Raw genomic sequence first — 20,225 nt, 5'->3', positions numbered from 1 at the left:
ACCCATGTATTCTTAATTCTTTAAAACGCACCTGGCGAGGTCATTTGCAAAAGTACTGTTGGCCTACTTTTGCTGCTGTTGTCTTGATAGTGAAAAATTAGGGCAATACTTGGCACTTGTGGAAATTCCTGTCCTAAATTTATGTGGATTTGCCTCGGCCTCACACCTTTGATTTGTCTTTTTGGAGTAGACCAAAGTAAGTGACACTGTGTGCTCTGGAGGAAAAGTGGGAACAAACACAGTTCTGAGGCCATCCTGTGGCATGGGAAGGAGCAAAATGTATTGAACCTGAAGTAATTGGATCGTGATGACCTCAAAACATCAATTTTAGCTGCAACCTTAACTTAGCATAATACTGATTTTTATGCCCACTTTAAGCTTGTAATTGCTCTTGTACCTGGTAGCCTTAAGTTCCACAGGAAATGTAAAATATCAGTTGCTCTGGAGAGGCCCAGTCACTGCTGCTGGCAGCCAGAATATGAGCCACTTTGGGATGCAGGATCAATGTTTTCACACCTTCTTCCAGGAAGAGTAAGTGGGTTATTGTTGAAGGACAACCACAGTTTTCTCTCTTCTTCCTAAACTTGAAAAGAATTTTAATAAAGGAGCACCGAGTAGTTGCTGGAGCATGCAGCAGTTTTCACAGATGAGTTGGGCCATGTTTATTATTCACATACGCTTCCATGTTGAAGTCTGGAAGTCTCAAGGTAATAAGTTAAATTACTGGGAAACACCAATAAAATAATAATAAAACACTTTGGAGAGAGGGCATGTTTCACTCCTTCCTCAGGGCTGGTAACAAAAGCCTTTTCTTCAGCCCATGTAGTAAATTAATTTGAAGGAATAAAAGAAAATTCAAAAGCCCAATTTTGGAGGCAGACTGACAAAATACTTCACGTGCTCTCTGTCAGATTTACCCCACCTGTCTCCTGCCCCTTGTTTAAGCACCTCTGGTTAGTTGGCTGAGTCACCTTCAGGTTATTTGAATTCTGGAAAAGTGCCCATCTCTCTCTCTTCTTGATTCCAAAAGGACAAATTACATTGCCCTAGGAGATCTTAAGTACTTAGGTGGCGCAAGTCTGCGTCTAGATGACGTCAATGTTAGCAGATGCAGCAGTGCAGTAAAAGTGGACCTTTGCAGTGAATCAGTTAAGGGTAAGGACCCAACATGTACACTGTGGTGGGACTAGTCAGGACTAGCTCTGGTCTGGTGCCATGGACTCAACGCTTTGAGCACTGGATGCACTCCTGGAACACATTTCATCCAAAAGGGTTTTGGTTTTCATACTCCAAGACCGCCTTGCAGTGCAAACCTAAATGTGACAAGAGGCGGGACCAGTAGATTTGCAGCGGAAGCGGTGTTCTCCTCTGTTCTAAAATGCTAATGTAGCCACACCTTAATTTAGACTCCACACCAAAAACATGATGATAGAAATACTCTTCTGATTATATGGATTCTTTTCGTGTTAAATCCATGGGACATCTGGTTTTTTCAGTTACCTGACTCTTCCAGGACATCACAACCATTGCACTGTGTGTTCAAATAGTTGAAGGGCATTATTTAACTTACAACTAGCATGTCCTGGAGATACACTCCCAAAGTACTGGTAACAGCAGCTTTCAGTGCATTTTCCTGCAAATTAGAGCCAGTTTCTTGCCATGAACTCTGCCAATCTTTGCCAAAATGCCAGATAATCACTGATAAAAGCCAAGTGATAAAGTGCTCATTTTGAACATGAGGCAGTGAAGAAGGCAGGTGGTTATCGGAGCAGTGTGCCAAAAAGATAAAGCACTAGCTGAATGGTACTTTCAAGGGGGTATCTGAATGATGGGTTTGCAGGAAGCATGTTTCAATTCCTGTTGTGAATATTTGACCTCTGCTTGTTAATAGAGATGTTATCATTAATATCTTTTACTAAATGCAGCTTGAAATTAAGCAAGAAAGTTATGCTTTATACTTCCTCCACAGTAAAAACTTGTGTAAAGTGAAATAAATCTAAACCTATTAAAAGTGCTAGTCCTTAATGAAATGCCACACAAATTTATCTTCCAGATAGAAAGCAACTATACCTTCTCCAAAATGCACTATTCCTAATCTCAGTAGTAATTTCAGTGTGAAACCCATGGACTAGGCCAAGTATAGACCTTGCTATCCCGTTGCTGTACTGTTCTGATTTTCTTCAGCTCTTGTGTTGTGCTTGCTGGCTTTGTACCTGTCTGATGATTGCTGGAAATAATAATTGAGTATTTCTAACTAGGTAAGGTAAATGCCATGAAGAGAGACCTTGTTTCAGGTGAAAAGAGGGCATGTTGGTTGAAATGTTACATCAAATTGTACTGCAAAGAGGCACTGTAGATTGCAAAAGGTTGTTGTTCAGGAGCTGGATGCTTCAGACTACAGCAGTAGGGAGAGAGGTTTTCTGCATCATACTGTTGTCTTCATCTTAAAAATAGCACCTGGTTTTGGGTGGGAGTTGTTGGGTTTTTGGTGTGTTTTTTTTTTTGGGGGGTGGGGGGGTGGTGGTGGTGTAGATTTTTTTTTTTTGGGGGTGGGTGTTTTTTTGGGGTTGATTGTGTATTTTAAGTTTGTTTTCTTTTATAAACAAAGTGGTTTACTAGATATTGTAAAATGCCGCTTCTTGCAGGATAGGCTTTTAAGTCTTTACTTGAAAAAATGAATGACAAACTTCAATAACCAGTGAACCCAGTTCAGGAGAGTTCTGGCAGTGCAAGCAAGGGGATTGTAAAGTGGTGCCTCCCTGTTTCGTCAATGAAATTTCTCTTCTCTTTGTGGAAACCACCTTACCTTCCTCAGTGGTGGTTCTTGCGCTCTTCCTAATGTGCAAATTCCTTGCCCAAGACAACGAAATCTGAAGTGATACACGACTCATAGAGCTCCACCACCACCCCAGGTTTTGGAAAGCATCACCCTTTTGTTACGTCCTCTGTTTGGTTTTTAAAAAAATATGCAGTTACCATGACAACTCTTGCCCACACTGGAAATCCGTTATTGGGAGTTTCTGGTATGGCTTTTATTTGCATATGCTGCAAACAGCACTGTTATTAAACAGACTGTTAATTAGTCTTCTAGTCACAGAGTGAGACGACTGATGTGACAATAGTTACAACTTTCCTATACCAGGTAAGAGTGGTCATGCACAGCTCTGTGCAGCTGCGTTTGCCTGCTCTCCACTTCTATGTATTGCTTTTTAATATGGAGAGATTTTTTTTCCCCTTACAAACTGAAGCCATGCTTACTTGTTTATATTATCAAGGAACTGGGGTAAAAAAGATATTTTGGAGGTTATTCACCATCCTTTTTGTGAGACCTTTTATTAGATGTTTTCTTCTAATTTTGAGGATGTTTTGGTTCTTTTTATATAGTTAATTTCTTATACTCTGTGTGCGTTTATTAATCTTTTTATTGGATTATTATTAAAAAGGTGCTAAGGTGCTTGATACTATACTATCTCCTCTGAATAAATAGTGGTAACTAAATAATGCATTTAGGATCCAAAATTCCTATTGTTCCTGTTTGAGTCTTGAAAATTTATCTTAAAGAAAGTGGTTGTTGAATTAATTTCTAACACTGTACAGTAAAGCAGTCAGCTTGTATTACCAAAGACTTTATTATGATTTCATGATCCATGCTACAGGATGGCAGTAAGAGATGGCATCTGATAACTTGGCTTTTTGTTTTTCTTCTTCCTTTTAGGAATTTGTGTGGGATGCAGATCATGCCACTGGACTGCATTTCAGTGAAGAAGAGGTTCTGTGTTTCTCTCAGGAGTTTTCTGACACATTTTCTAAATCACCTTTTAATGGCGTTCTAAGTGAGCTTGTGTGAAACAAATGGTATTGGATCATGAGTGAAGAAAAAAGCTTTGGTGTATCCCAGAAAATGTTGTCTCCTTCTAGAAGTACTAGCAGCTGCTCCTCCAAGCAGGGAAGTCGACAGGTAATGCAAACTTTTTCAACCAAACTGAAAGCATTACGAAACTGTTACTTTTGCTCGAGTAGTGATGAATCTCTTAAGTGCTGTTTTCCTGTTGCTTGCTTGTTGTAATTCATTACTCCCCTGTTTTCCTTACTCTGTTTTCTTTTTTTGTTGTTGTTGGTACCAGCATCTTGTTCTGAGTCAAATACAGTAAACACGCATTGCCGAATAGCAGGCACTCATAAAACTGGAATGCTAACAGTGAATTGAATTCCTATCACGTATGTATGGTGTCTCTATAGTGAAGTACTGCTGCTGCCATGGCTTGGTCTCAGTGGTTTGATCCTGAAATCCCAGGTCTTCCGTGTAAGATATCACTTCTGTGGAAGAATATTGTGTAACTGCTCTGCTTATTTCAAGTTTTCAGGGAAAGGTGTGCATACCTGTGTGAAGAGAACACATCGTTATGAAACTTGATATAGTTAAACTTTCATTGAACATTGATGTTGAAAAAGTGCCTGTGAATGCCTGTGTGCGCTGCTTGTTGCTGTAGAACTGTACTTAGTAGAATAAATATTTGTGTAACATGATGCATCTGGGTGCCTAATGCAAAAGATGCTTTGCTTTCTGCAGAGGTTACGCTATTCTTTAAACCTTACAGATTTAAAAGACATGTCTATGAGTGTTTGCACCTGACAAGTGACACTGCTGAAAACAGCTTTTGTTTGTGGGCAAGAAACGTTGACCTGCAGCCACATTGAGAATTAAGCTTAAACGCGCAAACCACGCTTGCAAAATCATGAGCAATGTGCTGAACATAAACTTTTATTAGTACAGATGCTGGCTTGGTGGAGCTCTTGAAGCTGCCTCTGTTCGAAATTTTAATTGGAATTGAGCATTCCAAAAGCTTTGGAGACCTCAGCTGTGTTTTCAAATAGCACCTGCTTTTCTGGGACTTCTGGCCCTGTACATACAATTGGCAAGGCAGACAAATCTCTGAACAATTTATGCCTTTTAAAGTGCTGTGCTTGTAAGAAATGCTGTGCATTTCTAGTATACCAGGCAAAGGAGTCCTTGCTTTCAAGATGCCTTTTTTGGTTTTCTGCAACATTATTTTTTATAACCTCGGTATGAGATTACCTTTATAAAAAGTGTAATTTAAAACATTTGGTATTGTCTGTTTCAACAGTTTCTGTCTATCAAGTGTTATCATGTAGTATTTAAATAAGATCTACATAAGCATGACTAAATCCACTGGTGTGTTACACAGCCAATATAAGCAACCGTACTTTTGCAGCAGCTATTTCTGCAAGAACCTTGTTTACTGCCATTTAATGTTACCAAATCTGTTGGCTAGCTCAGGCTTTTGATACTATTAGCAGGTCCTATTTCTTAACCATTTTGTTCTCACCTGCACTCTTTGGAGAAAAGGAATAATTCAGTAGGGTTAAATGTCATCTTTTTGATCCCCAATATTTTAGTGTTCGATCCTTGTACAAAAAAATGCAAGGGGTACCTGACCAAGGTAAGAGATGCAGCTTGGTGTTTTGTTTGTATTCCTGGTACATCCATGCTCATTCATTATAGTCAGGCAGATGGTAAATTGCCTCATACACCTATCGGGTTAAGTTAAACGGAGGTATAAAGGAGGTTTTTTCCCTATGTATATTGAAGGGCGATACAGTTGGTGTTTCTTTGTGATAATATGGAGTTTTGTGATAAGTATCTCCACTTTGATCAGTGTTTCAGTATTTATCTTTTTATGGTCAGTTACTGCAATACCAAATAAGTAATGGTATATTTTTGCATCTGGGGAACCTACATGGGTTGATGGATTGTCTGTGTTTTCAGGGGGTGGTAATGAGAGGCAAGCCCACAGAAGTTGGGGAGTTTGTCTGACTTGTTATATGCTGGGAAATGATCACTAAGCAGGGCTAAGAGCTCTGCTGGCTTGACTTTTCTATGTAGTCTGAAAATGTACATTTCTGAAATTTCTGAAAATGTTTTTCAGAAATTACATGTGCTTTAAAGCTTCCACTGCTTTTTCTCATATTTTTATTTTTAAGTAGGGCCTTCTAAGATTTGTAAGGAATACTTTAATACTTTCCCTATTTCCTTCTTCACTAAGTGCAGTAACTTTCTAGCTTATCCTATAACTCTGCATCTGCTGAAGTGATCTAGAGGTTTTCCTTAAAAGGAGGAAAATGTAGAAAGAAAAAATATTCCTTCTAAATTAGTTTCTTTCAGCTTTGTTAGTGTTTATGTGCATGGCTGTGGATTGCTGTTCCTTCCTTAATTCCCTGACTTTTTGGGTGTTTTTCACATGGCTGTTCTTTCACACTGAAGTTATCTTGCAGTTTACAGAACAAATTGGTTGGGGGGGGGGGTGGAGATTTATATATCCTGTCCAGTACATACTCTGGATATTTGCTTGAAAATAACTTCCATGAGTCATTTTCCCTTATGCTTTTAAAAATACATTTATTAATTATAGTTTGTGATGGTAGTGTGTTTCAGTGAACGTTTTGTTAGATATACTGTGCTGCATTTGGAAAGAGGGACCTTTAGGTCTAACAGAGGCAGGACTCTGCAAGACTTACTGGCCTGGATACAGCCATGCTTTGGGTGAGGAATGGATATCTTCTCCCTGTTCCTGCTCCCCAAAAGGCTCTGCTCTTGCAGATTATAAAGATCTTTACATTGCTAGATAGGCCTTCTCTTTAGTGGTGCAAACCATATAGTACAGTATATATTATAAAATCTAAATTGTTGGTCTGGGCAGTGAGGATGTTGTGACATTTCCTGTGTCCTGTCCCCTTGCCCCCCCTGCCCCCTTCCCACAAAGGATTTCGTGTCACACCTGATCAAGTAGTTTTGTTTATATCATTAATTGCTTCTTTTCTCACTCAGCCTCTTGTACTGGTAAATTGGACCTTCATGGTCCATCCCTACTAATATCCACCTACTCAGGGCTGAGAAGACTGGGCATGAGTCACGCCACTGTCTGAGAGTTATTTAATTTGCCCTTTTCATCTGCCTATTAATTTAAATGACAGCACTTTAGGTGTTCTATTAAGAAAACAGCAACAATCTAAAGTTCTATAAATCTGCTGAAAATCCCCAAATCATTTTTTTTTTCCAATGCCCTGGTAGAAGAGTACACTATAACACTGTTACTGATACTTCTTCATTAATAGTATCGTGAAAGTTTAAATAATTTTGCCATATGCTGTGCAGATTGGGGAGTGGAGTGCTATGATTTTGATATTCTTTCCTTCATCCTCCAGCTCCATGGAGGGCTTCATCAAACACTTGTGCCTCTCTCGGTGACATTCAGAGCTAGGCTCATTGCTTGCAGGTTAACTACAGATCTGCCTGATGGGTGCTTTTCTCTGTGCTGCCGGTCTTTTAATCTGATTAAGTAGAAATAAATTCTGAAACCTGCAGGGGAAGGGACCTTGACAGTTCATTTGTTTTTTCTCCCCCTGCAAAGCAGCAGGGTCTCAGTTTTGAGTGTCTCTGATTTCCTCGGCACAGACTGTGTTGCAGGTATACGCTAGCACCAAATAATAAGCTTCCTGAGACTGGGAAATGGTGCAGAAGATGGTTCATTGTGCTAATAAAGAGTTGACTTAAGCAGGGCTGCAGGACTGGAGAGGCCTACTCCTTCCTTCGCTAAACTTGGTGGCCTTTTTCTGCCAGATGCAACACATCTGCAGTGTGAACTGAAGACACTAAGAGTTAATCCTGTTCCACTAAGTTTACCTTCACCTTGAAGCCCCACAGCAGTTTGGAGGCTACTGCCACATCCCACCTCTCCTTCTCTCTGCTTCTCTCCTGTAGTTATGGAAGGGGATCTCTTCCACAAAGCCCCAAATCGAACTGCGTTTTGTGAGGAAGGAAAACTGGTGTTGATCTTATTTAAATTTAAATTGACCTGTAATCAAAAGAAGATCTATTGTGGTACTTTTAAGTCTTTTATGGTAACTAGTTTTTAAAATAGATTCAGGAGGGAGAAGCTTTGTGTCAGGAATGCTGCTTTAAAAAACCTCATGTTGTAGAAAGAAAATTAAATAATTTCTGCCCATTTTATGAACCGTAACAAATGCTTTAGTTGCAGCTGATGCCAACCCTTATTCTCCACAAAGCGGGCTTCTATTTTTGGTGCTTTAAAATATTTGATACAACTGACTGCATTTTACACTGGAAGAAAGTCTGGCACTGTCATCTGTTTCATTCAGGGAGCTGCAAGTGCAGGCATCAGTCTGAGAGACATTCCAACACATTACTTCATTCTTTCTACTGAAATAATTCACCTTGAGTAGCTGTATGGCACAGAATATTGCAGAAAATGAGGAGGGTTTTATTTTATTAAATTAAGAAAATGACTACAGTTACCTAATGACAGACTTACCTCTGAAGACCAAATTGTATGGGTTTTCCTTTTCTCAGGCTCAGAGCAGGTATAAGCCAAGTAACAGCTACAGGGTGAGTTCCCAGTGCTGATCTGAAATGAGCACTTCTGGACCTAAGAGAAGTATGTAAATACAGCATTGATCATTTTGTACAGATATTGGCCCATAATGATACAAAAATCTCTGGTAGTGTCATAACCTTTAAGACACTACCAATTTGGGTGTCAGGCTTATGCTGGAATTGTTAATGCTGTTCAGGTGGGAGTTGGGTGGGGTTTTTGAGGAGGTGTTGAAAGAACTAAACCCCTGACAGTCCTTGACTTAGTCCTTATTGTAAGCATCCATGTTCTCTTGTGGTTTCCTCCCTTGCAAAGATAGTTTCAGGGATTTGAAGAATGCAACTTGGTGCTAGATAGGATTAAAAAAGATGGTGAATAAGCTTGTAAATTAATTGATAACAGAGACTCAGGACATCAGTGCCAAGATAAGCACTCGAGGAACTAGTTTAAATCAGCCCCTTGTGACAGTCCAAAGCTAAAAGACTGAGGAGCTAATTCAATGACTATATATGGGCAAAGAAAACCCAAAGTTTAACCAGCGGATAGGTGAGGAAGACCATCAGAGACCACTGGAGGACCCCCAAAGACCACTAAAAAGACAACTATGCATGCAGCTTGAGTTTTTACATATGTTAATGAATCCTCGGGAATCTTATGAATATGTATGACTTTATAGCATATAATCTTTGGAAGTTTACCGAATCACTGGAGCACTTATGGTGGATCAATCCCCAGTGCTGCCCAGCGCTGTAATAAAGGATGCCTGCTTAATAGTGACTTTGTTGCTATTGAGTTTTATTTCGGGAACTTTCTGGATACTCCGCTTCCTCTTACAGGGAGGTTTGGACTTGGAAGGATAGTATCCGCGAATTTTTGTATCAGTGTGGTTGGTTGGTTGTTTTTTTTAATTTAGTACTGTGGTTTGGGGTATCTTTTTCAGTTCCCTGTTGTGGGATAAGAATCAGCAAAATGGAGCATAACCTGAATGCTTCTAGTAGGTTTCAGGAAATCCTATATCTCAAATTTTTATCTCTGCTATTTCAGACAGATGAGAACAGATGATAACCAACCAGCCTGATTCATTTGCCTTCAATTTAGAGAGTAAGCAGTTTTCTTTTGCCTCCACAGCGGCTCCCAGCAATAGCCAACTGATGCTTTTTCCTCATTAAATGAGATGTCAGATCTCTGGCAAAACAAAATACCTATCAAGATCCTGTAGGGTTTGGGTCAAGAGCAAATGGATCCAAAATGAGTTGCAGCAGCAGTGTTTTGAGAAATGTGGGAGTTTGGGGGTTCAGGTTGGAAAGGTTGGACTCTTCTGGACAGAGCTATGTGGAAGAGGACCAGATGCTGTTATTGCAGTATGGTACCATGCATATATCCAGCAGTTCCCCAAAATGTTAATTCTCTGAGCTATTCCTTGTCTTTCCTTGAGTAACTCACTTGATTAAATAGTCTTCTGCTTTTAAAAGGATCCATTTCTAATTCAACTAAAGCTACCTTCACATAAAGCTTGCAGTTGAAATGTGAGGTTCCCAGGGCAGAAATGTAAGACTTGCCTTCACCTGAGATTTGGCAGGCCATTGTGCCTGCTCAATGGGAAGAAGTGCTCCTACTTCAGCTTTTCTTCCCATTTTCATGCTTTTTAATTGTGGAGGCACTTTCTTGGCCATCTCACTGACAAGAACAACAGTGAGAAATGTGGCTTTCTTGCAGGAATGTGGGAGATGCCTTGTGCCTGGTCTGCAGGAGAGGCCCAGACAAAATTGCAGTTGTGATGCAGGCCAGGAGATGCTCTGTATTTAAAAGTTTTACCAAAACTATTTGATACCATATATATTCCAGATGGGTGCAACTGGCTGAGCTATATCTCAGCTGCTCCCTTCTCTTTACCTCTTCACCCAATGTAGCGTGGGTCTGTCTTGCTTCAGGAGTCCCTTTCTTTCTAAGCTTGTAGAAAGGTGAATCTGGATTTTTGTGTTTTTCTTGATTGTGCTGAAATTTCTGCTTGTCTCCACTCTATCAGCCATGTACTGTGTTTAAGCTTAAAGTCTGTGAGAACTTGGTCCAACGTTGGAGACAGTTACTTTGTTAGGTATAACACTGGAATACTGAAAAGGATCTGCTGTTCACTAGTCTTGACTGCTATCAGGTTAATTCTCAGTGGAAAAGTTATGTGTTTGTGTACTTTAATATATTTCAGCTAAGGCTAGGGAAATAGCTTGCTTAGTAATCAGGCAAAACAGCTTTTAAGTTCTGGCTAATTTCAAGAAGAAACAAACAAAAACATAAACACAGCATTTTTCTTAATCTTGCAGATGCTCCTCATAGTTCTTAATTAGAATTATCTTTCACTAGCTCTATCAAGTGTCTCACTTTTTTAACTGTTTACCTTTTTCCAAGCCCCAAATTTGAAATCAGCTAATGTCAAGATTATTTTTTATATTGGCTTATTTAATAGATAGTATGTTCTGAGGAGATGAGATTTGATCCACACATGGGCATCTAAGCAACAGTAAGTTCAGCTGTTAATGTAAATTGTAGCGTTACACTATATTTGATATTTAAAGAGGCTGCTGTCTGTCATCATAACAGTCCCAATCCTTGTGATTATATAAGGGTTAATATATAATCTTGAACAGGAAAAAGAAATCCAAGACCACTGCAGAAACCATTTAGTGGCCTAGTATTTACATTTATGGCAAAAGAGGTGGTGGAACATCATTTGTCTTTGGCTTTCAAGGTTTAGACTGGAATGTTGTGTCAAAAAAAAGTGGGGGGAAAAGTCCTTCATTGTGGAGGCTTAGAGAGCTGCCTTTGTACTTGAATAGCTGTCAAACTGAGTCAGCATGCTTTAGCTACTGTCCTTGCATGGGCATAGGCTGGCTCTCTGCTTTGTTCTCTGGCAGCTTCACCCTGTGAAAGACCAGTGGTGTTGGTCCGTAGCAGAAAAGTGTGCGCTGCTGTGGCTGGTGTGAGGGTGATGTGCTAGAAACAGCCCAGGAGGCATTCTGCTCTGCCTTCAGCCTGCTAGCTCATGATATCCATGACTATCTTCTCTGTTCCCTGATCTGATACCATAGTAATTTACCCCAAAGCAGGAGAGGGTTCATGATTATCGAGAATTTTAAGTGAGTCCAAAAGTAGTAAAAATAAAAAATAAAGAATATGCAGTGTAACTTCTGGTTTTCAATAGGAAAAATATGATTTCATGATTAATTGTTAGAAATAAGGGTATATAAGTAGCTGTCAAAATCTCTCTCGAACTGGAGGGAGTAAAGGTATTTGTTACAAAATGGACAAAACACAAACCTGTAGGGGCACAAAATATGTGTCATGATAACAATTTCAGTTAGGACAACTGCAGTTTTGACTTACCTTCAGGCAGTAGAACATCAGTGGGTGGTCTGTAGGGTGTTGAATGACAGGATCTGCTCAGCCCTACATTTCTACTGCTTGCAGCCTGTTGTGTGGTGCTAGCAGAGTGAACTCAAGCCAGGGAAACAGAACAGCTTTCCATGAACTGCAGTGCAAGGAAAATAATAACAAAATAGTGGAATGCTGCCAGTAATGCAGTGGAATAAGAGATCACATTCCTGAGGCTGTTTAATGAATGTCTTTTCGAAGATGGTTTGCCATTATGCCTTGTTACCCAAGTAATGAGCATATTACCTGACGTAATTTTCCCCTAGGTTTCTAGGGGTGAATTTTAAGGATTCTGGAGATGGATAAATGAGCACGTAGGGTGGGTTGACCCTGGCTGGATACCAGGTGCCCAGCAAAGCCGCTCTATCACTCCCCCTCCTCAGCTGGACAGGGGAGAGAAAACATAATGAAAGGCTAATGGGTTGAGCTAAGGACAGGGAGAGATCACTCACCAATTACCATCAATGGGCAAAACTGACTTGGGGAAATTAGTTTAATTTATTACCTGTCCAACCAGAGTAGGATGAGAAATAAAACCAAAACTTAAAAACAACTTCCCCCACCCCTCACTTCTTCCTGGGCTTAACTTCACTCCTGATTTCTCTACCTCCCCCCCTTCATCAGCACAGGGGGACATGGAATGGGGGTTGCAATCTGTTCATCACACATTGTCTCTGCTGTTCCTTCCTCCTCAGTGGGAGGACTCCTCACACTCTTCCCCTGGTCCAGCATGGGGTCCCTCCCAAGGGAGCCAGTGCTCCATGACTTTCTCCGACATGACTCCTTCCCATTGCCTGCAGTTCTTCACAAACTGCTCCAGCGTGGGTCCCTTCTATGGGGCTGCAAGTCCTGCCAGCAAACCTGCTCCAGTGTGGGCTCCTCTCTTTCCAAGGGGCCACAGGTCCTGTCAGGAGCCTGCTCCAGTGTGGGCTTCCCATGGGGTCACAGCCTCCTTTGGGCACCCACCTGCTCCGGCGTGGGGTCCTCCATGAGGTGCAGGTGGATATCTGTTCCACCGTTAACCTCCATGGGCTGCAAGGGAACAGCCTGCCTCACCATGGTCTTTACCACAAACTGCAGGGGAATTTCTGCTCTGGTGCCTGGAGCACCTTCTCCCCCTCCTTCTTCACTGACCTTGGTGTCTGCAGAGATGTTCCTCTCACATATTCTTACCCCTCTCTCTGGCTGCAATTGCTGTTGCTCAGGGTTGGTGTTTATTTTCCCCCCTTTTAAAATACATTTTCCTAGAGGTGCTACCACCATCACTGATGGGCTTGGCCTTTGGCCAGTGGCAGGTCTGTCTTGGAGCCATCTGGCACTGGCTCTATCAGACATAGGGGAAGCTTCTAGCAGCTTCTCACAGAAGCCACCCCTGTAGCCCCTCTGCTACCAAAACCTTGCCACACAAACCCAATACAGCACAACTAGCACCCTTGCTGATTTTTGTTTCATTTTTGTTTTAAAAGTTTTTTTTATGGAGTCAGTGAAGTTCTTTTTGGGAATATTTCTCTATGTATCTTACAGGGAGGACCACAAGTACTTACCTACCTGGTATAGTTCTGTTTTCCCTGAAGGATTTAATACTAGTCCTTTTTTTTTTTTTTTTGTAATTAAATTCTATACATTAAAGTATTATTTGTCTTTTTCAAATTTATGGGGATGGTACTAGCACATACCGTTTCCTGTCAGTTGTTTCTAATTCTAGATCTGTCAAATCTTATGGTAGCTGGCGATAAATAATTAATGAGATCTCTGATCAGAAATCTTGAAAGTCATGTGTTGTTGTCATTAGCAGGCGTTCCATAAATAAGAACTGTAAAGATACTATGAGATCTATTCTCTTCTCTGTTATGTTGCTGCAATGTCTTTCCTTTAAGTGATGGCAAAAGACAGATCCTCTTTTCATTAGAGGTGTATCTGATGAAGAGTGCTTTTTATGTTTCTTGTACTCTCCCTTTATGTCATGTTCCTCATACTACTTGAGTTACTTCCCTGGCTTTTTCATTTGTTTTTATTTTCTTTTATTATTTTTACTTTAGGGACTAATGCTGAGTTACTGAATACAGGCAAAAGTTTTATAGAAAAGGTCTTCATTTTCAGTGTCTCTTATTTCTGCTTCATAACCTACAAAACATATCCATTTAGCATAGGCTGTTTCTGCCTGTGATGGCAGATGGTTTTTTACACTAAATTGTGACTAGGCGCTGGCCATACATTGTGTGTATGTCTGTACAGAAAAATATACATATAAAAATCTGGTAAGCACATACATTCAATGAAGGATGGTATCATCAAAATAGTGTTTTGCTTAGTTCATAGTGTTTCTATCAAAATAAAAAGGAGTCTTGCTTCTTGGGAGATACATAAGAAAGTATACAGATGGATCTAAGTTTAGATTTCAACATCATTTGGGTTTTTTTTACTTAAAACCTTCATCCTCTTGAATCTCTCTTAATAATTCCGTTCTTTGGAAGAAATAAGATCTGTGTTTGGATTTTGTGTTTAAGCAGGACAGCTGGGAAATTGTAGAAGGACTCCGGGGAGCAATGAATTGTACCCAGGAGCCACAGAAGCAGGAGGGCTGCTTGCTGAAAAAGAGGAAATGGCCTTTGAAAGGCTGGCACAAGGTAGGAAAGGAATGCATATCTGAAAGCCTCATGCCATGTGAGTGGGACTTGCTTGGTGTGTTTTATTTGAAAAAAGGTTACTTAAGAGCAGAGAAGGTGTCCTCCAAATAAATGGTGGGGGGAGTGTTGTTTGGGGGTTTTGGGAGTGCTTTGTTTGTTTTTAATTCTCTACATTTCCCATTACAGAGATACTTCTTTTTGGACAGAGGGATTTTGAAGTATTCCAAATGCCAAGCTGATGTAAGTGATCTGAAACCCTTTAAGGCCATTATAAGGTAACAACACTACTTTATCCAAAATAACAGTAATTCCATATTGTTGGCAATGGGAAATAGTTTCAGCAGTTCTAAACAATAGGTTGAAGTGGGGAAAATGATGGTTTTGGCAGGTAATATCTGTCCTTTTGCTTTATTATGGAGTGATTATGGTGTTCTTACTTTTTTGCAGATAGAGAGAGGGAAGCTGCATGGCTGTATTGATGTTGGACTTTCTGTCATGTCTGTAAAGAAATCAACAAAATGTATAGATTTGGATACAGAAGAGCAGATATACCATCTGAAGGTAGGTCTTCAAGATTGTTATAACCTTGCTCCCAAAATAACAACACTAGCTGTGTGTGGTGGAGACCTTGGGGTTTTTTTTAATAGTAGGAGGTCTGTTAATGACACTTACTTTTTAGTGTCAGCAGTCTAGTTTACACTCTATAACTTCAGAGGCCTTACTGTATTGTTCCAAAGTCAGTTACCCTGTTCTACATAGAAGCGTTGAAGATGCCTCATGTTTAGCAGCACTTTTTTCAGCAAAGGGTATGCACTTGTTGCACAAGTGCTTTTGTTTTCAGTAGTTCTGACTTGCTTTTTGTCTTATCTACAGGAAGTATTTTCCACAGTCAAAGGTGTAGATTTATCTATACTTGTGGAATATATTGTTTTAAAATACATCACCAAAATCAGATTTCTATTTGTAGTTAGTTAAACCTTGACTAAACATGGCAATTATGAAATGACAAACCAAATAAATAAAATATTTATTTATATTTGTTTTTTTTCAATCTAGAAGTTGCTGAGTTCTGCACTGGAAGTTATAACTATATTAATTGAAGTTTCTCTTTTTATTGACTTCATTCTGTGATTAATTTTCTGTCATGCTTAAGTTCATACAGTGTGCTTTTTATTAGGAACATCATTAGAAAACCTTTCCTGATATTTTGCCAATAAAGGTCAGTCAGGCTAGCTATCTAATGAGCACAAAATACCTTAGTTTTTGTGTTAGTGATTTTGAATGTGAATGTTATAAAACCTGGAATTTTGTGTAGGTGAAATCTCAGGAGCTGTTTGATGAATGGGTAGCAAAACTTCGTCATCACAGAATGTACCGTCAGAATGAAATCTCCATGTTTCCTCATGATGCCAATAATCTTTTCTTTCCTGTGTCTACTACTACGGACTCTGTCCCTGGTTTTTGTGATTCTACTCCGGGCAGAAAGGTAATAGTTATGATTTATAAATAATGAGCTTTCATTAGGATTCAATTAGTCCGATTTGTGTTTATTAAGTGAAGATTATAATGGAAGTTTGTGGTGGGGTTTAAGTTATGATCTAAAATGTCCAGAGGAAACTTATATTACTTACTGATTTACTCCTAAGCAGTTTTCTCTCTGATGCTGTTAAATTTTATAATATTTTCTCATTGTTTTAATGCAGTAGATTATATTTTCATGATGACTTCTAAAACTGGATATTGAGTTAGAATCCTCATAATTTTCAAGATATATATCAGTATTTGTCTGATATACGCTGGTGAATATTATTTTGGGTCACAGAAGAGCATACAGCTAGATTTTTGTTTTTCCTTTAGCAGTTTTTTGTTTATACTTTAGCTAATAAAGCCTCTCCCCTTTTACGTTAATGAATCTGACTGTGCTTACCTGATGAATATATAGGAATTAGCCGAGTGTTATCACCTGTGGCCACTGTTTATATTTTTAACTGAGGCAGAAGAGTTATTCAAACCAATCCAAGGATTATGCTGTAGATGGATACGGGGTCTGGATGGGTCCAGTTGGTGTGTACTTCTCTTTAGGTGAAGTTTGTGACTTATTTTTGCAAATGACCTAACAAACACTCAGTCCAACACCGTAACTCACCTCTTTGGCGCAGTCTCATGGAAGAGTGTTTGTGCTCTGTGCCTGAACACAACCTCTGTGCCTTGAGCAGCCTTGCATGTTGGCTGGCTGATGTTCACCCAAAGAAGCTCTTCTGTTCCATTCTAGAACCAGTGATCTCTTTTGAGAATAATGTCCTTTTTTTTTAGCAATGCTGTGTTACTTACTATAACTGAAATGGCTCTCTGTTTCTGACAGCTCCAGCTGTCACATTCTGTCAGCAGCAATCGCCTCTTTGTTATCCTCCTTTCTGAGGTTTTCTTTTCCTTGGCTGTATTGCTGTATGATCTGAGTGGGCTTGTTCCCCAACACCTGCAGTTCATAGCTTTAGTAGGACTATGCTGTAACTGAGTGAGTTTTACTAAACACAAACATATGCCAGAACAGCTTTTTGCTAGTGGTTGAGAGGGAGGAGATCTGTGTGGTGAGGCAGCTGAAAGAACAGTAACTCACCCTGCAGTAACAGGGCAGCTCTGCAAAGAGCTGTCTGCATGCTTTCTGTGGTGCCAGCACCTCTGTGGCTCTGACAGCCTGCTCTTCTGAGGCTGTGTCTGCAAGGAAGTGGCAAACCTCTTGCAGCCGTTTAGTTCTTTTCTCCCAAAACACAGAAGGGATAGAGGGAGGGGAGAATATTGAGGGCAAAAGTGGAACAGTGCAGAGCTCATGTTATCTCTATGGCTGTGCTTGCTCTCTCAAGAAAAAAAAAAAAATCTGTGCTTACTGTCAGGAAACTAACCATTTCTTCTTTGGCATGAGCGTGAAAGACTTTAATTCACTTCTAATTTATTAATCCAGATTTGCACTGCAAAGAAGCCCTACTTATTTTCATGTGAAAAATAGAAGGGGATAGTTCCTAAGCTGCAGTTAATCACCTTAGCTCTGCTGAAGCTAAATGGAGGTTTGCCAATTTAGACCAGCCCTAGCTTGATGTTAGTTGGTATCAATCAAGCCGTTCGGTTATTCTGATAAAAATATATTTAGTGAACTTTGCATTGCATTTTATTTGCTTTTAGAAACACCTGATCAGTTTTTATATCTGAGGGGGTTTCTTTGTTGTTGGAAGGTAGGTTTATGTATCTACATAAGTTTATGTGGAATGCTTGGATTCTAAAGCTTAGCCATGCTGATCAAAAGCAAAACTATGCTAACTGGAGCTATACAAACTCTCTCTTGCTTGTTTCATGGTAATGCCTACTTCCTTCTTCCCTCCTGCTCATGCCCCTCATGTATATGAATTCTGGAAAAGTTTTTTATATGAGATAGATTTCTGCAGAGATAAATGTGGGATTTGTTCACAAAATGTCAATACAATTGCTTATCTTTAGATTCAGTTTACTTGTGCTTTTAAAGGTGCTGGGATTATTATTTGGGTATATGTATATAGATGACTAATACAGCTTTATGTAGGAATAAAACAGCTGAACTACGTAGATTAATTTAAAAGTAAGTGTGCTTATTGGTGCTTACCACTATTGCATATTGACTATATAAATTGCCATAGTACTGAATGACATCACATGGACAGTGCATTTTATTTTATTCTGCAACGCATGTTGGAGCTTAAATTTAAAAAGACCAACTAAGAAAATGGCAACTGACTGAGATGTAGATGATGATTGCTATGAATAGATTTAAAACTAGCACTACCTGAGTTTTGATGCAAGGTGAGCAAGACGTAATGAAGTTTGTAAAGTGTGTGCTTTAGAGAAGAGCCAAACAATTTAGTCAGCTTTTCTTATAACCAGTAAAGTGGTTATGTAATGGCATTTAAGATGAAACATTTTAAAACAAGATGTTGGTAAAGCATGTAATTTGTGCAGCTTCCTGACATAGATATTATTAAAGATGAAAGGTTTAGTAAGGTCTAAAAATAATTAAGTATTTGAATGGCTATTATTTGTAGTTACATTGGAGAAGAAAACAGCATTATAGGCCACAATCAACTGGTAGTAGAATGGGTAGAAATTTCTTCCCACTGGAAACTACTTAATTGTACTGCTCCATTAGCTCTTACACAGAATTTTCAGCATCTTCTGAAGCATCTGATAGTGGGCACTCCTGAAAATGAGGTAAGTTTGGAAATGGTTACTGAGATGATGTAAAAGGGTAGTATTTACCCAGATGAGGTGTATAGTCACACATGTATTAAGGCCTATCAAGCCAAATCCATGCTAAAGTCATACAACCTTGAGTAAAATTATTAAATAACATCTAGTAGATCTTGCTTTCTTTACTGAATAAATAGCTCTAACAAATATGTGCATGTTACAGTTCAGTTAATTTTGGGGTTTCTTTGGGGAGCATGGAGAAGGAACAGATTGTCCCACATTGGTCCTATTCAGATACAGTGCTTTAATTGTATTAAGTTGACTTAATTGATGCAGAACTTTGTCCTTCCTCAAAATTTACTTTTTTAGCAAATTTTTATGGTTCTGTTAGTATTTCCACTGCTCGTGGACAGCAGTTATGTTAGATATCCTGACATTATGCTCAATGTCTGTACACCTAGTCTAGTTCATACACCTTTCCTCCATGTTATTGATGCCTTCAGTCCATGTCCCTGATTATGGACCTCAACAGTTGGTTGTCAAAATTTGTGCGTACAACATTAAAATATTGTTTTTTAATTATTCACTTGTTTTTCTTCGGAACAGGCAGGTAGCTTGACTAAACAGAATTCGTTGTCAGCTGGAGGTAACTTGTCATTTTCCTTTTCGAGTAATGAGTCCAGGATTTCATCTTGGCTACAGTCTTCTGAAGACATGGAAAAGTGTTCAAGAGGTAATGATATGTGAAGGAAGTTGAAAGTAGCCTAATATTTCCCCTTGTTTTTCCTGACAATGAGAGTGCTATACCGTAAGTAGTCATTACAGTTTTCTCTGAAACTGGGGAAAGGAAAGGGGTGGTTGTGGATTAACTGGCTACTCACTTGTTTTCAAAAGGACTAGTGATGTTGGGGTATCAATTGTGGGCACCTCCTCAAGGAACCTATATGTTTCCGTACATTTTCTTTCATATATGAACATCACCTTCAGTAGGAAGATTTGAACTTTCTTAAGCTGAGTATTCAAAAAAAGGGGAGCATCCAAAATCTAGTCATTTAAAAAGCACTAAATCTTTGTACTTCTAAGTCGCATTCTGCTTTCATGCTTTCCTAAGAACAGGAAGATCTTTCTCATGTTGGTAGTGTCTGTGTGATACTGATTTAGTAAAGTTCTACCCACCAGTGAGCGTCAGCTCTAATACAGAGGAGACTCATCTCCAGCTCTGAATGTACAGTTCAGTCTTGATGCCTATGGCATTGTTACCCTCACCATGAGGAGCTCTGACTAGTCCCAAACTGCAGTAATTATAACATTATTCTCATTTTTCTGCGACCAACTGGGATAAAATGTCATGATCACTATACACACCATAGAGATGCATTTCAATATTTTGAATTTGAACTTGAAGATAGAAGGATATAAGCTTTTTATCCAGTTGTCTAATAATGTGCTTTTAGTCAATGAATAGCTTATGCTAGCTACAATCAAAATAAGACTAACCTACAAAGAAAGACCTTCAGTGTGTCTGTTACTTTAGGGCAACTGAAAATAT

At 39.4% G+C, this 20,225-nt stretch overlaps 1 protein-coding gene and 1 long non-coding RNA gene across 7 annotated transcripts in view; one reads left to right on the top strand and one right to left on the bottom strand.

The window, feature by feature from the left end:
- LOC142052657 (uncharacterized) overlaps positions 1-20,225 on the bottom strand; it is a 320,817-nt gene that overhangs the window by 122,550 nt on the left and 178,042 nt on the right. The window lies entirely within an intron of this gene.
- Positions 1-20,225, top strand: part of OSBPL3 (oxysterol binding protein like 3) — an 87,860-nt gene that overhangs the window by 39,107 nt on the left and 28,528 nt on the right. For 2 of the 4 annotated variants that reach the window (XM_075083057.1, XM_075083055.1), the window contains exons 3-8: positions 3,716-3,958; positions 14,345-14,464; positions 14,651-14,704; positions 14,912-15,025; positions 15,780-15,950; positions 19,283-19,409. In XM_075083057.1, coding sequence (XP_074939158.1) covers positions 3,866-3,958; positions 14,345-14,464; positions 14,651-14,704; positions 14,912-15,025; positions 15,780-15,950; positions 19,283-19,409 — 679 coding nt within the window. In that variant the 5' untranslated portion in view covers positions 3,716-3,865. The remainder of the gene's footprint in view (positions 1-3,715; positions 3,959-14,344; positions 14,465-14,650; positions 14,705-14,911; positions 15,026-15,779; positions 15,951-19,282; positions 19,410-20,225) is intronic. The other 2 variants (XM_075083058.1, XM_075083056.1) reach the window with 1 other exon arrangement.

The sequence above is a fragment of the Phalacrocorax aristotelis genome, chromosome 2 (assembly GCF_949628215.1).
Source record: "Phalacrocorax aristotelis chromosome 2, bGulAri2.1, whole genome shotgun sequence".
Lineage (NCBI taxonomy): Eukaryota > Metazoa > Chordata > Aves > Suliformes > Phalacrocoracidae > Phalacrocorax > Phalacrocorax aristotelis.
The sequence above is the reverse complement of the archived record's forward strand: the minus strand, read 5'-3'. Positions and strand labels throughout refer to the sequence as shown.